Source organism: Pelophylax lessonae, assembly GCF_965119305.1.
Source record: "Pelophylax lessonae genome assembly, chromosome: 9".
Lineage (NCBI taxonomy): Eukaryota > Metazoa > Chordata > Amphibia > Anura > Ranidae > Pelophylax > Pelophylax lessonae.
The window spans coordinates 267,391,475-267,410,802 of record NC_138776.1 but is presented as its reverse complement, the minus strand read 5'-3'; the positions used below and the strand labels follow the sequence as shown (position 1 = coordinate 267,410,802).

At 46.5% G+C, this 19,328-nt stretch overlaps 2 protein-coding genes across 2 annotated transcripts in view; both read right to left on the bottom strand.

Moving 5' to 3' along the window:
* LOC309562972 (uncharacterized protein) overlaps positions 1-19,328 on the bottom strand; it is a 581,033-nt gene that overhangs the window by 411,873 nt on the left and 149,832 nt on the right. The window contains 1 exon segment of the mRNA XM_082267298.1: positions 8,545-9,021. Coding sequence (XP_082123424.1) covers positions 8,545-9,021 — 477 coding nt within the window.
* LOC309563975 (uncharacterized protein) overlaps positions 1-19,328 on the bottom strand; it is a gene marked incomplete at its 5' end in the record, with an annotated part of 36,090 nt that overhangs the window by 6,028 nt on the left and 10,734 nt on the right. The gene's annotated exons all lie outside the window — the stretch shown is intronic.

Below are 19,328 nucleotides of genomic sequence, written 5' to 3'. Positions count from 1 at the left end.
TGAGATTGTGTAACCAGGAAGGGAGAGGGAAGGAGACAAGCCAACTCAAACCTCCTCAAGCCAATCCAAAATGTTTCCACTATCAAAGATTCTCTTGGGGTTCTAGGTAGACGAATGTTGTGCTAAAATTACCATTCTGGTGGAACAAACCAGATCCCTCAGTATCATGTGCAATACGGGCCTTCAGTACACAAATGCAACATATATGGCCCAGTTCTAGGTGGACCCTCCGTACTGCTCTCTCCTTTACAATAAAGTTTCCTCTGAGGTGAGGGACGGCTGATTGTTCATTATGAAGTCCTTTTAGACCATATGTACAAAATTTACCATCATGTGTTAAGGACACGATCCACCTGCTCCAAATTTTGGAATCGCTATCCATTCCTCCAGATGCCCTGTTGGTGGCTATCGATGTAGAGGCTCTCTACAGTTCGATACCACACCAACAGGGCATCCGTACCATCCACCATATCTTGTCCCAATCTGATCTCTCTCAAGATAACATGAACGATTTTGTTGTTCGGAGTTTGGAATTTATCCTCACCCATAATACTTTTTCATTTGATGGTTCCCACTACCTCCAGGTACAGGGAGTAGCGATGGGGACATCATGTGCCCCATCCTACGCTAACCTGTACCTGGGGGAGTGGGAACGTCAATTAATTTGGTAGGTACCCTTATTAGAAAATGATGATACTTCTTATAGAAATGGAACTCCTTTTGAATATGTCTTTACCTGTATTATACTAAATGCAATTTATATTTATATAGGTACAATTAGTGCATTGAACTTTGGTTGATCCCTGAAGAAGGGTTTTTACACCCGAAACGCGTAGGGTCCTGTCCGATTCTCTCCATCAATGGTGCCTAGGAGTCTTCTGTACGGATACTGGTCTGTCCTTGCATGCAATTTTAACTTTATGCATATCCAGCTGTCTGCTGGATATATAATTATGTGTATGTAGTCATTGTTGGTTTTCTTTATGTAATAAAATTGTAATTTATACACTCCTTTGTCATATTTTTCAGTGTTTTAGTGGCATATAAAATCCCAAACCACTGGGGGTACCCCTTTTTTGTATCTGTCTATCGGGATGATGGCCACTAACACTGGGTACTAAGTGATAGGATCTAACAATTTTTGTAGAGATCCTTGTGTCCTTCTAAATACTCCCACTCCTCCATGGAGAAATAGACAGTGACATCCTGACACCTTATAGGAACCTGACACACACAATGATACAGTCACCATCCAGACACATCCCATCTGATTCCATCTGGATCAGGTAGATATGAGTGAGCAGATGTTCTCTGTGGATGTCCCAACCAGCTGGGACTCTTCCCCTCTTCAGTCAAAGGGCCTTTGGTCCTCTTCCCAGATCACTTCTACATTTACACAGCCTTGTCAGAAGAACGGGAACCAATGGGGACTGGGAGGTCCATGCTCTTTACACAACCACAAGCCTAGGCACTGGGTCATGTGACCTCTGATAAACAAGAGGTTCAAAGTTCAGACCTGCAGGCCTCCTGTTTATCAGATGATGGGGGATCTAGGTGGAGCCTCCGTACTGCTCTCTCCTTTACAGTAAAGTCTCCTCTTACCCGGTGATGTGAGGGGCGGCTGATTCTTCATCATGAAGTTCTTGTAGAGATCCTTGTGTCCTTCTAAATACTCCCACTCCTCCATGGAGAAATAGACAGTGACATCCTGACACCTTATAGGAACCTGACACACACAATGATACAGTCACCATCCAGACACATCCCTTGTCTGTTACTGGATAATGTCCCAGAATTCCCAGCACCGCTCACCTCTCCTGTCAGCAGCTCCATCATCTTCTTGGTGACTTCTAGAATCTTCTGCATGTTGTGTCTCTCAGGTTTTAGGGAGTCCCATGGAGGCACTGTGATGGTCATATGATCACCTGACTTCAGAAGAGGAAATCTCTGTAATGGAGAACCAATAGGAATATCATGTTAGATTCCCAGAATCCTCCTTACCTCTCCGGTCAGGTCTGTGTTTTATTAATAGAGATAAGAGTGATGTCATGTGACCTCCCAGAATCCTCCTCACCTCTCCGGTCAGCAGGTAGATGATCTCCAGGGTGAGGTTTAGTATCCTCTCAGTCATTTTACTCGGGTCCTCCTCCATCTTCATGCGTGTGATCATTTTATCTATTCAGGCTTTCTTATGGAGAGATAATTTTGGATAATTAAAGTAAGAATTATTTGGAGTTCCTAGCAAATAGAAAATAAGATTTTATTACCTTCTCTGCTGCCATGTCTTTCTCTACTTCGTACCTCATGGAATTTATCTGTATCTGACATCACCTCCTGTCTGTACCTGACATCACCTCCTGTCTGTACCTGACATCACTTCCTGTCTGTACCTGACATCACCTCCTGTCTGTACCTAACATCACTTCCTGTCTGTACCTGACATCACTTCCTATCTTCCATAGAGACTTCCTGTCTGGGTGGATGTGCCATCACCATCTTGTGGAGCTCAGAGGGACTGCAGTCTTGGAAAACATCTCATAGTGTGAACTAGGGCTGGGGAATATAATCAAAAGATCGATGCATCGCGATTTGACCCTTCGCGATTCTGCATCGATGCGGGCTGCCGGCATTATCGATTATACGAAATGACGTCATCAGCCGTGGCCACGCCCTATCGCGCAAGGGAAAAAAAAAAATCACAAGATCGCAGGATCGGCAGCTGATTGGTGGGTTAGTGGCGGGAGCTTAATAAAAAGGCTCCGCCCCTCCCCTTCTGCCTCTTTGACCTGGGCCCGAGGCGCAGCAAGACATCCCCCGCGTGTATCGGCGTCCCACCTGCGGCCTTGCAGCCAAGAAGCCAGCCAGCCAGCCATCCAAGCCAGAAGCCAGTCCAGTGAGTCCACACACAGGAGCGAGGAGCCCCAAGTGCGTCCCCATCGCAGCCAGCCAGCGCCGCCAGCCTCACCTCACCGTAGCCGACAGGCCCTGGAGGCCCAGCCGCCACGCCACTGCCAGTGACGCCAGCCGCCCGCCACAGAGCCCAGAGAGCAGCACAGCACCTGTCCTCCTCTGCAATGCAGTGCACAACAACCCACACAGTCACACAGCAGGTATGTCCGAACAAATAATTGTGTAATCATTCATGGGGGTCTCTCGTCTGTATCTCTGGGGGATGTCTGTGATGGGGGGGGCCTGGGACAGGGGACGGTCGGTCGGGGCCCGGGGGTACTGTTCTGCTGTGGCAGTCTGGCAGCCAGGGGGGTCAGTCAGTGTCAGTGGGGGCCTGGGGGTCTCTGTCAGTGTCAGTCAGCTATGGGGGTCTGGGCAAGGGGGGGGACTCACTCAGTGTTTGTCAGTGCTGTGGGGGATTGGGGAAGGTGTGGGGGACATCCAGGTCTCTGTCAGTGTGGGGGTCTGGCCAAGGGGGGGGACTCACTCAAGTGTTTGTCAGTGCTGTGGGGGATTGGTGAAGGTGTGGGACTTCCAGGTCTCTGTCAGTGTGGGGGTCTGGGCAAGGGGGGGGACTCACTCACTCTCAGTGTTTGTCAGTGCTGTGGGGGATTGGGGAAGGTGTGGGACATCCACCCAGGTCTCTTTCAGTGTGTCAGGCTGCAGTCAGCTCAGCTGTGGGGGGAGGGGGGTCTCTGTCAGTGTCACTGTCACAGGCAGCTGTGGGGTAAGGGGGGGCCCTGGGGGGTAGTGTTGTTGTCTGTCTCTGCTATGCTGTTTGCATTTTCAGACCTTCCTATATGTTTGCAGTGCAAGTGCACTAAAGTATGCAGGGCTTGCAGGCCATGACAGGGTCTAGGAAAGTGTCCTTTGAAGCAAATGAAAATAAAAAGGATTCTTTTATTTGTGACTGCTTGATTGTTTGTTTTTTTTGATAAAGTTTTGAAAACCATTGGGCAGTGGGCTGGGCATGGGCATTGGGCAGTAATCGTGATGCATCGTGATGCATCGCGGAATCGAATCGGATCGAATCGCGACCCTAATAATCGTAATCAAATCGAATCGTGAGGTAAGTGAAGATGCACAGCCCTAGTGTGAACCTATGCCTTGTGCTGTCTGCATATTGTGACAGTGCAGTTAGCTGTGATGGAATATGTTGCCCAGGATTTTCATCCCGACAGGTCGAGGGGCTCCAGGATGATTGTTTCATTTGGAAGAATCTCTTTTGTCAGTTTCCTCTATGGTTGGTAAAATCCAGTTGGGGACTTGGAGCCTGGAGATTTCATAGCAATCTCAGTGGGAGGAAATCTCCAGGATTTGGGAATAGCCAGGACACTGATTGTTCAGGTGGGTTCTGAGCTAATAGTAGAGTCAGGACCAGGATTCTGGGCTCCAGCCTCCAGAGGAGTCCAGGTGTGCAAGGGAGAAGCATGCTTGTCTGCGCAGTGCAGTCTGACAGAGCAGACGAAGGGCCCAAGCCTGTGGGCTGGAGCAGCAGGTAAGCTGTAAAAGAGAGTGCCAGCAGTGGTATAGAGTGTGTACCGAACAGGGACACTGTTTCAGGGTCAAGAGGGCCGAGGCCAAAGCCTGAGCAGCAGTGCTGACCAGAGAACCGTGTGGCTTGGTATTTTTCATTAACATTGTTGCTCTGAAAAGTTGAAACCTCTGTGTGGGAATCCTAGATAAAATGTTTTTTTTTTTTAACCACATGCCGACCGCCACACGACTATATACGGCGGCGGTCAGCCCCTCCTGGACAAAGTGACGTAGGGGTACGTCACTCGCCCACGAGCCTCTAGGGGACGAGCGCCCCCCGCTCGTTCCCTGACATCCCCGCGCGAGTGACCGGCGGCTCCGTAGTTAGTAAACGCAATAACTTTTGCGCAAACCAATCAAAATACGCTTATTGCGATTTTTTTTTTACCAAAAATATGTAACAGAAAACAAATTGGCCTAAAATGTAAAAAAAATTAGATTTTTAATTTTTTTTTTTATTTTGTGAATTTCGTATAAAAAATGTGAAAAATATTGTTATTTTTTCAAAATTGTCGCTTTTTTTTTTGTTTATAGCAAAAAGTAAAAATCTCCCAGTGATCAAGTGACCAAAAGAAAACTCTGTGGGGAAAAAAGGACATCAATTTAATTTGGATACAGCGTTGCACAACCGCGCAATTGTTCGTTAAAGTCACGCAGTGCCGAATCGCAAAATAGGGCCTGGTCTTTGAGCAGCCAAATCCTCTCGGGCTTAAGTCGTTAAATAAAAGTGAGCCAACAAGTCCTTAAATGGCAGAACTGGCGTGGACTTTTCTCACTGGTGAGCTCAACACGTAAGCTATTCAACTCCAAACAATTTAGTGATTGCTACAATTTTGAGGACTCAGGACCTTCTTGGACTGACAAATTCTCTGTTGGCGTTGTTTTATTACTGAACTGGGTTGCTGCACAAAGAGACCACCTCTGTGAGGTGCCCTCCAAGGGCTTAAGGATCGCCCTTCTTCATTCCATTTGGTATCCTAGAACATATCACTTGGGTAATGATACAGTGAGAAGGTGAAGGTCTAAAAAATAAGTGCAAATAGGAAGGGGGGAACATCACAGCCCCAGAGACCCCCCTCCCTCAGAGCCCCCCTGAGCTTGCAACCCCCTATTCCCTCAGAGCCCTGCAGCCCGAGTACCTCATAAAGGGCCTTAGAGTTCTTAAACACTTCTAACCCCTCAGAGGCCCCTCAGCTCCTCTACTTCCCTCGGAACCCTGCATTTTAACTACCCATGAACCCTACAGAGCCCTTTTCTCTCAGAGCCCCTCAGCCTGGGAACTTCATTCAGGGAGTTCCCTCAGAGTCCCCCTGAGCTTACAACCCCCTATTCCCTCAGAGCCCTGCAGCCCGAGTACCTCATAAAGGGCCTTAGGGTTCTTAAACACTTACAACCCCTCAGAGGCCCCTCAGCGCCTCTACTTCCCTCAGAACCCTGCATTTCAAGTACCCATGAACCCTAACGCCCCCTTTTCTCTCAGAACCCCTCAGCCTGGGAACTTCATTCAGGGTCTCAGAGTCCTTAACTCCACTAACCCCACAGAGTCCCCTCAGCTGCTCAGATCCTTGGAGTTTAAGTGGTAATCCCACACAAAACAACAAGAGAAAAGCATGCCCCCCCCCCCCCCCCAAGTCGATACTAGGCCCTTATCCAAGCCTGAAACCTAGCTAGCTAGAAAAGAGGAGGAAAACCATTAGCTGACCACTGCATAAGATATGCGACGGTTTTTCAAAAAGTTTCTACACTTTTTTTTAATAAGTTTTGCAGCCATTTTCACCACAGTGTGACAACTTTTGTACTAAACTGCAAGGTCAGCCAGCTTGCCAGATAGACTAGTCACATGACACTCTCAGACATGACCAATTATTCCTCCTCCGCCCTCACTGTTTCAAACGAAAATATAAAAGTGATGAACCCTTTTGAAGATGCCCTCGTACTCCTGAGCACTGCACTCCACTTGTCTTCTGCACAAGATTCAAAGGTAATGGAGATCCCTCTTTTAAGCTTCCTCTCCTTCCTTTCCTCAGCTCCCAGACGGAAGGCAGAGCCCCCCAGGCCACCTGATAGCAACCTCAGAACTCCATCTTCCACCTGACTCCCCTGCTGGCCAGGTTCTCCCATATTTAAGGGCTGACCCAGCCAAGCTGCAAGGCCCTCTGCCTGCGGATTGGCCATATTTCCTCAAGTTTGCTGATCAGAACCTCCTGGCCTCCGCTCACTAACTTCCAGAAGCTTCTAGATCCACGGGGAGGAACCAGAGACCTGCATTGTAGAGCCATGCAGCCTAACCTACAGGATCCTGATGAAATTATAGAATCACACAGCTACCATGAGTCATGAACTAAATTTACCTACACTAGTTGCACACTAGAGGGTGCCACATATAATATGCCTCTGACCTCTACACTCTGTATCATGGGCTGTATATGATATACTCCTGACCACTGCACTCTGTACCCTGGGCTGTACATAAAATACTTCTGACTACTTCACTCTGTACCCTGGGCTGTATATTAAATACTTCTGACTACTACACTATGTACCCTGGGCTGTAAACAACATACTTCTGACTACTGCACTTTGTACCCTGGGCTGTAAATGATATACTCCTGACCTCTGCACCCTAGGCTTTATATGATATACTGACCACTGCACTCTGTACCCTGGGCTGTATATGATATACTTATGACCACTGGACTATATACACAGGGCTGTATATGATATACTCCTGACCTCTGCACTCTGTACCCTGGGCTGTATATGATATACTCCTGACCACTGCACTCTGTACCCTGGGCTGTATATGATATACTCCTGACCAATACACTATGTACCCTGGGCTGTATATGATATACTCCTGACCACTGCACTCTGTACCCTGGGCTGTATATGATATACTCCTAACCACTGCACTCTACACAGGGCTGTATATGATATACTCCTGACCACTGCACTCTGTACAAAGGGCTGTATATAATATACTCCAGACCACTGCACTCTGTACACAGGGCTATATATGATGTACTCCTGATCACTACACTCTGCACAGGGCTGTATATAATATACTCCTGACCACTGCACTCTGTACACAGGGCTGTATATGATATACTCCTGACCACTGCACTCTATACACAGGACTGTATATGGCATGTTCCTGACCACTGCACTCTGTACACAGGGCTGTATATGACATACTCCTGACCACTGTACTCTGTACACAGGGCTTTATATGATATACTCCCGACCTGTAAAAAGGAATTTTTTGGGTATCAAAGATTACTGTCATTTTACCAACACACACAAGATTTTTTTTTTTTGTTCATGTTTTATTACAATTTTACTTTTATAACATTCCAGTCAAAAGATCAGAAACAAGTAAAAGGTAGAAATCTTATTGGTCAGGAAAACGACTTGTCTGGAATGTGGAGGCGGAGTCGTTATTTATTTGTGTACAATACAATACAATACACAACTGTGTATTGTAGAAAACATCACAGCATAGAAAATGGGGGGAAAAGGAGAAAATAAACCAGGATATTACGGGGAAATTTATAACACCTTAACAATCACCACCATTTTATTCTCCAGGGCCTCTAATTTCAGAAAATATACATTTGAGGGTTGAACTCAAAATCTGCATTTTAGCATGTCTACAAATGTTGCAAAAAAAGAGCTCTGACAGTGAAAGTGTTAATGTGAGCTAGATGGGATCACTCTCCTGTGGTCACATTGGAGCTCCCCCTAGCTGGAGCCTGGTAATAACATTCCTAGGAGGTTTATTCATTCATGCCTCCCATCTTTTATATAAACGTCTCCCGATATTTAGGGGTCTTTGGTGATGTCTGATCTCCTTATGAAGTGTTTCTTACATGATGAAGATCAGTCATGGAGTATATCTGAGGTGTATATCAGGGTGTGCTTCTTCCCCTCATGTCCACCAACATTCATATCGAAGACATTCCCCGCACTCAAGGCACTAACACACCTCCAGGGTTGTGTGGGACCCCTGATGTACAGGAAGACAGGACTCCAGTGAGGAACAATTCCCTCACTCAGGACAGGAATGTGGCTTCTCCCCCGTGTGAGACCTCTGATGTTTGTTAAGATCGACCTTATCTGAAAAACATTTCTCACACTCAGGACAGGAATATGGCTTCTCCCCCGTGTGCGATCTCTGATGCCTGTAAAGATGGGGTTTCTGTGAAAAACATTTCCCACACTCTGGGCAAGAATGTGGCTTCTCCCCCGTGTGCGATCTCTGATGTCTGTATAGATGCGACGTAACTGAAAAACATTTCCCACACTCAGAACAGGAATATGGCTTCTCGGCCGTGTGAAAACGTTGATGTTTGACCAATTCTGATTTTTGTACAAAACATTTCCCGCACTCGGAACATGAATATGGTTTCTCCCCAGTGTGTGTATTTTGATGAGTGAGAAGAACTGATTTCCGTGCAAAACATTTCCCGCATTCAGAACAGGAATACGGCTTCTCACCAGTGTGCGATCTCTGATGTATGGAAAGATAGGTCTTATCTGAAAAACTTTTCCCGCAGTCAGAACAGGAATACGGTTGTTCCCCCGTGTGAGACCTTTGATGTATGACAAGGTCTGATTTTTGTGCATAACGTTTCCCGCACTCAGAACATGAATATGGTTTTTCTCCTGTGTGAAACCTTAGATGTTTGACAAGTTCTGATTTCTGTGCAAAACATTTCCCGCACTCAGAACAGAAATACGGCTTCTCACCCGTGTGCACTTTCTGATGTCTGGAAAGATGTGACTTGGCATAAAAACATTTCCCGCACTCGGGACAAGAATGCGGTTTCTCCCCTGTGTGATATTTTTTATGTAAATTTAGAAGAGAAATATAAGAGAAACGGATTCCACATTCAGGGCAGGAATACGGCTTCTCACCTGTGTGAGTTCTTTTATGCTCATTAAATGTGGATTTAAAATTGAAACTCTTCCCGCACTCAGTACAGGAATACGGCTTCTCACCCGTGTGAGATCTCAGATGTATTTGAAGACTAAACTTTTGTGAAAAACATTTTCCACACTCAGGACAGGAATGTGGTTTTTCCCCTGTATGAGATGCCTTATGCCTTTTAAGTTTGGACTTATAATAGAAACACTTCCCACACTCAGTACAGGCAAATCCCTTATCTGTTGGAAGGATAGCACCGTCCCCCACAGTCTGAGGTTCCTCAGGATAAGAGGAATACGATGGTCCGGCACCGTCCCTCACAGTCTGAGGTTCCTCAGGATAAGAGGAATACGATGGTCCGGCACTGTCCCTCACAGTCTGAGGTTCCTCAGGACAAGAGGAATACGATGGTCCGGCACCGTCCCTCACAGTCTGAGGTTCCTCAGGATAAGAGGAAAACGATGGTCCATCTACACTGTGTGGTGCCGCATGGACATTTGAGGTAGCCGGGTTTTCTCCTGGACTATACTGTGTGATGTCCTCATCGTCTACTTTACAGTCTGGAGACAAAGTGAGACAATCCTCTGAGGTTTTCCTCATCTCCCGTCCATGTACTAAAATAGAAATACAAAGATTATTACTAGACATCAGCAAATTGGTTCCCCTAAACCAGGACTCCGCCCACATCAGACAGCTTTGTCTCTGAGGATCTTACAATTCCCCCCTCAAGGTAACTAGTAAATGGGTCCTCTGATCTCCTACCAGTTCATTTCTTTATTCATGGACCTTAGTCAGAGAGTGAGGAAACAACGAGAACTGTCTTTTATAGGAGTGACAGTATAGTATCTGGACTAAATAATGCACAAGATAGTTTTAATGACCCACCTGTGCTGATCTCTGTAGGAGTGTCCTCCTCTATAAATGTTCTCGATATTCCATCCTCTTCCATAGACCCTCACATACGTCTCTTCCTCTTCTGCTTTATTCTTAACATTTATATCTATCAGATCTTCACACACACACTGACTGAATACATTGTTTCTATGTGTTTATCAGATGATGGGGGATCTAGGTGGAGCCTCCGTACTGCTCTCTCCTTTACAGTAAAGTCTCCTCTTACCCGGTAATGTGAGGGGCGGCTGATTCTCCATCATGACGTCCTTGTAGAGATCCTTGTGTCCTTCTAAATACTCCCACTCCTCCATGGAGAAATAGACAGTGACATCCTGACACCTTATAGGAACCTGACACACACAATGATACAGTCACCATCCAGACACATCCCTTGTCTGTTACTGGATAATGTCCCAGAAACCCAGCACCGCTCACCTCTCCTGTCAGCAGCTCCATCATCTTCTTGGTGACTTCTAGAATCTTCTCCATGTTGTGTCTCTCAGGTTTTAGGGAGTCACATGGGGGCACTGTGATGGTCATATGATCACCTGACTTCAGAAGAGGAAATCTCTGTATTGGAGAACCAATAGGAATATCATGTTAGAATTCCAGAATCCTCCTCACCTCTCCGGTCAGGTCCGTGTTTTATTATTGGAGATAAGAGTGATGTCATGTGACCTCCTAGAATCCTCCTCACCTCTCCGGTCAGCAGGTAGATGATCTCCAGGGTGAGGTTTAGTATTTTCTCAGTCATGTGACTCCGGTCCTCCTCCATCCTCATTCGTGACATCATTTCATCTATTCAGAATTTCTAGTAGAGATAATTTGGGCCAATTAAAGTAAAAATTATTTGGAGTAAATATAAAATAATATCTTATCATCTCTTTTGCTGCCAGGTCCAGCAATGTCTCGTCTCTACTTCATAGCACATGGAATTTTCAGTTTTTTATTGACATCACTTCCTGTCTTCCATAGAGACTTCCTGTCTGTACCTGACATCACTTCCCATCTTCCATAGAGACTTCCTGTCTGAGTAGAAGTGAGATCCCCAGCTTCTGGAGCTCAGAGGAACTGCGGCCCCGAGAAACGTCTCGTAGTGTGAACACGGCCTTATGCTGTGTGTGTGCATATACTGTATATCTGTTGGGACAGTGCATGGCTGCTACTTTACAATGGGAGGTAAATGGCACACAGGGTTCTCAAAGCTGCAGGTTGGTCACACAATAATAGGATGTGGATGTAAGAGGGATAATAGTAGTTGTAGTGTGTTGAACATAAAAGAACCAATGCCCCCATGGGAACACACTTAGCCTGGACTGTTTAGTGTAATTTTGAGGATTTAGAACCGTCTTGGTCTGAAAAATTCTCTGTTGGGTTTGTTTTGTTTCTGAACTGGTTTGCTGCACGATGAGACCACCTCTGAGAGTCCTCCGAGGGTTTAAGGATTGCTCTTCCTCATACTACTTGTTATCCTACAGAATATCACTTAAGCATTGATATGGTGAGAAGGTGAAGGTATAAAAAAAATAAAAAATAAGTACAGATAGAGAGGGAGGACCATCACAGACCAAGAGACCTCCTCTTTTCCTCAGCGTCCCACTGAGCTGTACATCTACCCTTTCCTTCAGACCCCTGCAGCTCGAGTACCCCATTGAGTGTCTCAGAGTCCTTAAGCATCATAAACACCTCAGAGGCCCCCAGAGCACCAGGGGCATATCTACTGCTAGGCAAATACGGCATTTGCCTTGGGTGGTATTTTTCGTGGGGGGGGGCAGTGCCACCCCCAGGAAGAAGGGCAGAGGTGGCACCTTAACCACTTGCTGACCATGCTACTAATGGCAGCTACAGTGCAGTTGTCCAGTTCTGAGAGAGCATCTATTGCCGACCTCCCAAAACCACGCAACCCCCCCCCCCCTGCAGCGGCGTGCTCTGTGATCACTGTGTCTTTCGGGCACAGCTGAGCACAGATCAGGGCAAAGAGCCAATCACAGCAGCTCTTTACCACGTGATCAGCTGTGTCCAATCACAGCTGATCACAATGCAAATACACTTGACGGTTATCGACATTCCTTTCCTCATGCGGTCACTGCCTGAGGAGAGGAATGAGCCAGTAACTGGCCAGTGTGAAAGGGGAAAGGAAATATACACTGATTATCAGGGCAATGATCATCAGTGTCCTGATGATCAGTGCAGCCCCAACAGTGCCCATTAGTGCTGCCAATCAGTGCTGCCTGTCAATGCCTTCTCATAAGTGCCCATCAGTGCCACCTATCAGTGCCCATCAGTGTCACCTATCAGTGTCCTTCAGTACCACCTATTGGTGCCCATCAGTGCTTCCTACCAGTGTCCTTCAGTGCCGCCTATTAGTGCCCACCAGTGCCGCCTATTAGTGTCCTTCAGTGCTGCCTATTAGTGCCCACCAGTGTCCTTCAGTGCCACCTATTGGTGCCCACCAGTGCCGCCTATCAGTGTCCTTCAGTGCCGCCTATTAGTGCCCACCAGTGCTGCCTGTGTCCTTCAGTGCTGCCTATTAGTGCCCACCAGTGCAGACTATTTGTGTCCTTCAGTGCTGCCTATTAGTGCCCACCAGTGCTGCCTACCAGTGTCCTTCAGTGCCGCATATTAGTGCCCACCAGTGCCGCCTATCGGTGCCCATCAGTGCAGCCTCATCAGTGCCGCCTCATCAGTGCACCCTATCAGTACTCATCAGTGCTGCCTATTAGTGTAGCCTCATCAGCGCACATCAGTGAAGGAGAAAAATTAAATGTTTGCGAAATCTTGTAACAGAAACTAAGAAAAACTTTTTTTTTTTTTTTTTCATGTTTTGGCAAAAAATGTAAAACCCAGTGTTAACCCCATCTTGTGCCCTACTGACCCCATCACCTGCCCCACTGGCCCCATGCTCTGTCCTGCTGATCCCATCCCCTGCTCTGCTGACCTCTGTCCTATACCCTGCTGATCCCATCCCCTGCTCTGCTGACCTCATCCTATACCCTGCTGATCCCATCCCCTGCTCTGCTGACGTCGTCCTATGTCCTGCCGATCCCATCCCCTGCTCTGCTGACGTCGTCCTATACCCTGCTGATCCCATCCCCTGCTCTGCTGACGTCGTCCTATATCCTGCTGACCCCATCCCCTGCTCTGCTGACGTCGTCCTATGTCCTGCTGATGCCATCCCCTGCTCTGCTGACGTCGTCCTATACCCTGCTGATCCCATCCCCTGCTCTGCTGACCTCATCCTATACCCTGCTGATCCCATCCCCTGCTCTGCTGATGTCGTCCTATGTCCTGCTGACCCCATCCCCTGCCCTATTGACCGCATATGTGGCACTTGGATAAATCATGCCTCAGGGTCTGATGAGGAAGCCGCAGCTGTTCACTGTGAACGACTGCAGCTTCCTCATCAGATCCTGAGACAAGAACGTTATAGCGCGGCTGGGGGGGGCAACTTTAGATGGGGGGGGCACCCAATTTTAGTCTTGCCTAGGGCAACACAAAACCAAAACACACCACTGCTCAGGACCCTCAGTATTTTTTTCTCCCTCCGACAGAACATATTCTTATGGCAGCCCGGGGAATGTTTTCTTCCTCCTGACCAGCAATGTAAGGGTCTCTATGCTCCATACTACTGACCCCGGCACTCCATCATTGAGTTGGCTGCATATTATAATCATTGTGTAATGATTGCCCATTGGCTGCCTCTGTACTAGTGTAATAATTGCCCTTTGTAGACCATGTGTGGTCAGGATGGTCATTGTCTTGTCTATTTATTGTCAGTGTTGTTTGTTTAGAGGAACATATTACTAGAATTTATCTCCAAAATTAAGAGAATGTTCCGACCCCGTGAGGGGAGGAATGTTCTGACCCTGAAGGGGTTATTCTAGGTTTCCCCGTTATATATATGTGTGTATCTTCATCTGCTGGAGATAAAAGATGTTACAGTGACTATGGAGGAAGAGGACGGACATGACGGGGGGTTACTGGGTGTAAATAGAATATTTCTAGATTGTAAGCTCTAACGAGCAGGGCCCTCTAGTTCCTCCTGTATTGAATTGTACTGTAACTGTATTGTCTTCCCTCACATCCTGTATAATAATAATAATAATAATAATAATAATAATAATAAGGTCTTATTACCTCGTCTGCTGCCACTTCCAGCAATGTCTCTTTTCTACTTCCTCCCAACTCACCTTTCACCTGGACCTTCCTATTTATACCTGACATCACTTCCTGTCTGTACCTGACATCACTTCCTGTCTTCCACAGAGATTTCCTGTCTGGTTAGAAATAAAATCACCACCTTGTGGATCTCAGAGGAACTGCAACCCGACAAACGTTTCGTAATGTGAACACGGCCTTGTGCTGTATGTGTATGTATTGTATGACAGTGCTGGGCCCTGGCTCTGTGTAAAAGGAGTTTAATGGCACACAGGTCTCTCAAGGTTGCAAACTGGGGATCCCTGAAATATCTATTATGAACAGAGAAAAGATCTCCAAGGGAGGGAGTCTTCGCACTGAAGATGATGTAAGAACCTTCTTCTCCCACTGACCATTGATATAGGGGGGTTCTTCTCCCATTGTTCACCAATCTAAGGGGCCACTACCAAGATCACTGATAAAAGGGGATCCTTCTCTCATTGGTCACCAATGTAAGGGACCTCTACACTGACCACTAATATAAGAGGATCCTTTTCCCATTGGTCACCAATGTAAAGGACAACTACCAAGACCACTGATATAAAGAGGTCTTTCTCCAATTGGTCTCCATTGTAAGGGACCTCTAAACTGACCACTTAAAAAAAGGGGTCCTTTTCCCATTAGTCATCAATGTAAGGGTCACTACACTGACCTCTGATATAAGGGGTTCTTCTACCATTGGTCACCACTGTAAGGGACCACTACACTGACCACTTATATAAGGGGGTCCTTCTCTGATTGGTCACCAATGTAAGGGACCACTACACTGACCATTGATATAAAGAGGTCTTTCTCCAATTGGTCTCCATTGTAAGGGTCACTACACTAACAATTGATATAAGGGGGTCCTTCTCCCAATGGTCACCATTGTAAGGGACCTCTAAACTGACCACTTAAAAAAATGGGTCCTTTTCCCATTAGTCATCAATGTAAGGGTCACTGCACTGACCTCTGATATAAGGGGTTCTTCTACCATTGGTCACCAATGTAAGGGACCACTACATTGACCACTGATATAAGGGGGTCCTTCTCCCATTGGTCTCCATTATAAGGGTCACTACACTGACCTCTAAAATAAGAGGGTCCTTCTACCATTGGTCACCAAAGTAAGGGACCACTACATTGAGCACTGATATAAGGGGGTCCGTCTTCCTTTGGTCACCAATGTAAGGGTCACTACATTGGCCATTGATATAAGGAGATCCTTTTCTAATTGGTCACCTCCCCAGCCATGTTTCCCAGACTTTGCTATTCCATTTGCAGCTCTGGAACTAGTAGGGCAAATGTTGCCATGTAGAGTACTTATACAAGGAAGTCCTTGCCCCACTGGTCACCAATGTAAGTTCACAACACTGACCATTGATATAAGGAGTTTTTTTCCCCATTGGTCTCCATTATAAGGGTCATTACACTAACTATTGATATAAGGGGGTCCTTCTCCCATTGGTCACCAATGTAAGGGACCACTAAATTGACCACTGATATAAGGGGGTCCTTCTCCCATTGGTCACTAATGTAAGTGTCACTACACTGGCCATTGTTATAAGGAGATCCTTTTCTCATTGGTCACCTCCCCAGCCATGTTTCCCAGACTTTGCTATCCCATTTGCAGGTCTGGAACTGGTAGGGCAGATGTTTCCATGTAGAGTACTTATACAAGGAAGTCCTTGCCCCACTGGTCACCAATGTAAGTTCACGACACTGACCATTTTGATAAGGGGGTCTTTCTCCAATTGGTCACCAATGTAAGGGTCACTACACTTACTATTGATATAAGGGCGTCCTTCTCCCATTGGTCACCAATGTAAGGGTCACTACACTGACCACTGTGACCACTGATATAAGGGCGTCCTTCTCCCATTGGTCACCACTATAAGGGCCACTACACTGGCCATTGATCTAAGGAGATCATTTTCTCATTGGTCACCTCCCCAGCCATGTTTCCCAGACTTCGCTATCCCCTTTGTGGGTCTGGAACTGGTAGGGCAGATGTTGCCATGTAGAGTACTTATATAAGGAAGCCTTCCCCCACTGGTCACCAATGTAAGGGTCACTACACTAACTATTGATATAAGGGGGTCCTTCTCCGATTGGTCACCAATGTAAGGAAGCACTACGCTAACCACTGATATAAGGGCGTCCTTCTCCCATTGGTCACCCCTGTAAGGGTCACTACACTGGCCATTGATATAAGGAGATCATTTTCTCATTGGTCACCCCCCCCCCCCCAGCCATGTTTCACAGACTTCGCTATCCCATTCGTGGGTCTGGAACTGGTAGGGCAGATGTTGCCATGTAGAGGGAAGGGAGACAAGTGAACATCTGTTCTAATAGACCTGTGAATCATTAAAGAGAACCTGTCACGATAGTATCTTATCACATAGGTGGCTATTGGTCCCTTATGGGGAAAGTAATAAAGTTAGGTGAAAAAAATTAAAGGTTTACACCCTTTTCTCCCAAAATCTTTAAGCTCCTACATCCCGCATATATTGTGGGGACCTACATATGAAAATGTTGATGGCACTACACACGTTACATATCCCCGTATACATTGGAGTGAGAGGAACAATTCCAGGCCCATTTCTTATAATTATCTCTAAACTGATGACCCGTAAAGGCTTTTAAAGCGTCAACAATGTCTGGGATACGGAATTTTGGGATTATTGCAAGGACACACACAATTTTTTTTTTTATTCATGTTTTATTAAAGATTTTTAACAAGTTTGCAGTAAAAAAGTCAGGCAATGGTAGAGATAGAAGTCCAATTGGTCACGAAAATGACTTGTTTGGAATGTGGCGACAGAGGAGATAATAATTTATGTACATACACAAAACACAACGTGTTACATTATTATAAAAAAGTATTGTAGAAAAGATCACACCAAAGAAAATGGGGAAAAAAGTAAAAAAATAAAACCGGATATTACCGGGAAAGTTATGGCCACTAGATGGCGCTGATGATCATAGGAAATCTTCAAATGAAATCATGTAAAAGCTTCCACCACAAAATGTACTCAGCCAATGAAAGGTAAACACTCCATTTTAATTTTTCTCCTGCTATCAATGGCCAACACGGGACAACACTTCATCCACGTCTCTGGTGATCTCTGATCTCCTTATGAAGGGTTTCTTACATGATGAAGATCAGCCATGGAGTATATCTGAGGTGTATATCAGGGTGTGCTTCTTCCCCACATGTCCACTAATATTCATATAGGAGACATTTCTCGCACTCAAGGCACTAATACACAGGGCCGGACTGGCATACTGGGATACCGGGAAATTTCCTGGTAGGCTGGCAAGTTCCCCTGTCCTGGGGCTGCTAATACCTGTTAAAAAAAAAAAATGGCCGTGTCTGGCCCAACATGCGCACTGTGCATGCGCCGCCGCAGCTCGTGAAAGCCTGTAAACGTTCGGCTTTTCCCGGGCCGGGGAGGTGCCATTTTTAAATGTAAGGTGCCTCACCAAAAGGTGAGACTCCTCCGCAGCCCCTACATCTCCTCAGGAGATGCAGTGCTGCAGGCATGGTACAGGAGATTCTCCTGTACCAGTCCCGCAGTCCTGCATCTCCTATACCATTCCTGCATCTCCTGCACCATGCCAGAAACTCTGCATCTCCTGTACTATGCCCCCAGCCCTGCATTTCCTGTACCATGCCTGCATCTCCTGCACCATGCTGGAAACCCTGCATCTCCTGTACTATGCCCCCAGCCCTGCATCTCCTGCACCATGCCCGCAGCACCTGCATCTCCTGTACTATGCCCACAGCCCTGCATCTCCTGCACCATGTCCGCAGCCCCTACACCATGTCCTCAGCCTCTGCATCTCCTGCACTATGTCCGCAGCCCCTGCATCTCCTGTACCATGCCCTCAGCCTCTGCATCTCTGGCACCATGTCCGCAGCCCCTGCACCATGTCCTCAGCCTCTGCATCTCCTGCAGCATGCTCGCAGCCCCTGCTGCACCATATCCGCAGCCCCTGCATCTCCTGCACCATGCCCGCAGCCTCTGACATGCCCTCCTGTACCATGTCTGCAGCCTCTGACATCTCCTGTACCATGCCTGCACTTTCTTACCGGAATTTGCTCTTATATATATATATATATATATATATACAAACCCGATTCCAAAAAAGTTGGGACACTGTACAAATTGTGAATAAAAACAGAATGCAATGATGTGGAAGTTTCCATATTTTATTCAGAATACAACATAGATGACATATCCAATGTTTAAACTGAGAAAATGTATCATTTTAAGGGAAAAATAAGTTGATTTTAAATTTCATGGCATCAACACATCTCAAAAAAGTTGGGACAAGGCCATGTTTACCACTGTGTGGCCTCCCCTCTTCTTTTTATAACAGTCTGCAAACGTCTGGGGACTGAGGAGAAGTTGCTGAAGTTTAGGAATAGGAATGTTGTCCCATTCTTGTCTAATACAGGCTTCTAGTTGCTCAACTGTCTTAGGTCTTCTTTGTCACATCTTCCTCTTTATGATGCGCCAAATGTTTTCTATGGGTGAAAGATCTGGACTGCAGGCTGGCCATTTCAGTACCCGGATCCTTCTTCTACGCAGACATGATGTTGTAATTGATGCAGTATGTGGTCTGGCATTGTCATGTTGGAAAATGCAAGGTCTTCCCTGAAAGAGACGACGTCTGGATGGGAGCATATGTTGTTCTAGAACTTGGATATACCTTTCAGCATTGATGGTGCCTTTCCAGATGTGTAAGCTGCCCATGCCACACGTACTCATGCAACCCCATACCATCAGAGATGCCGGCTTCTGAACTGAGCGCTGATAACAACTTGGGTTGTCCTTGT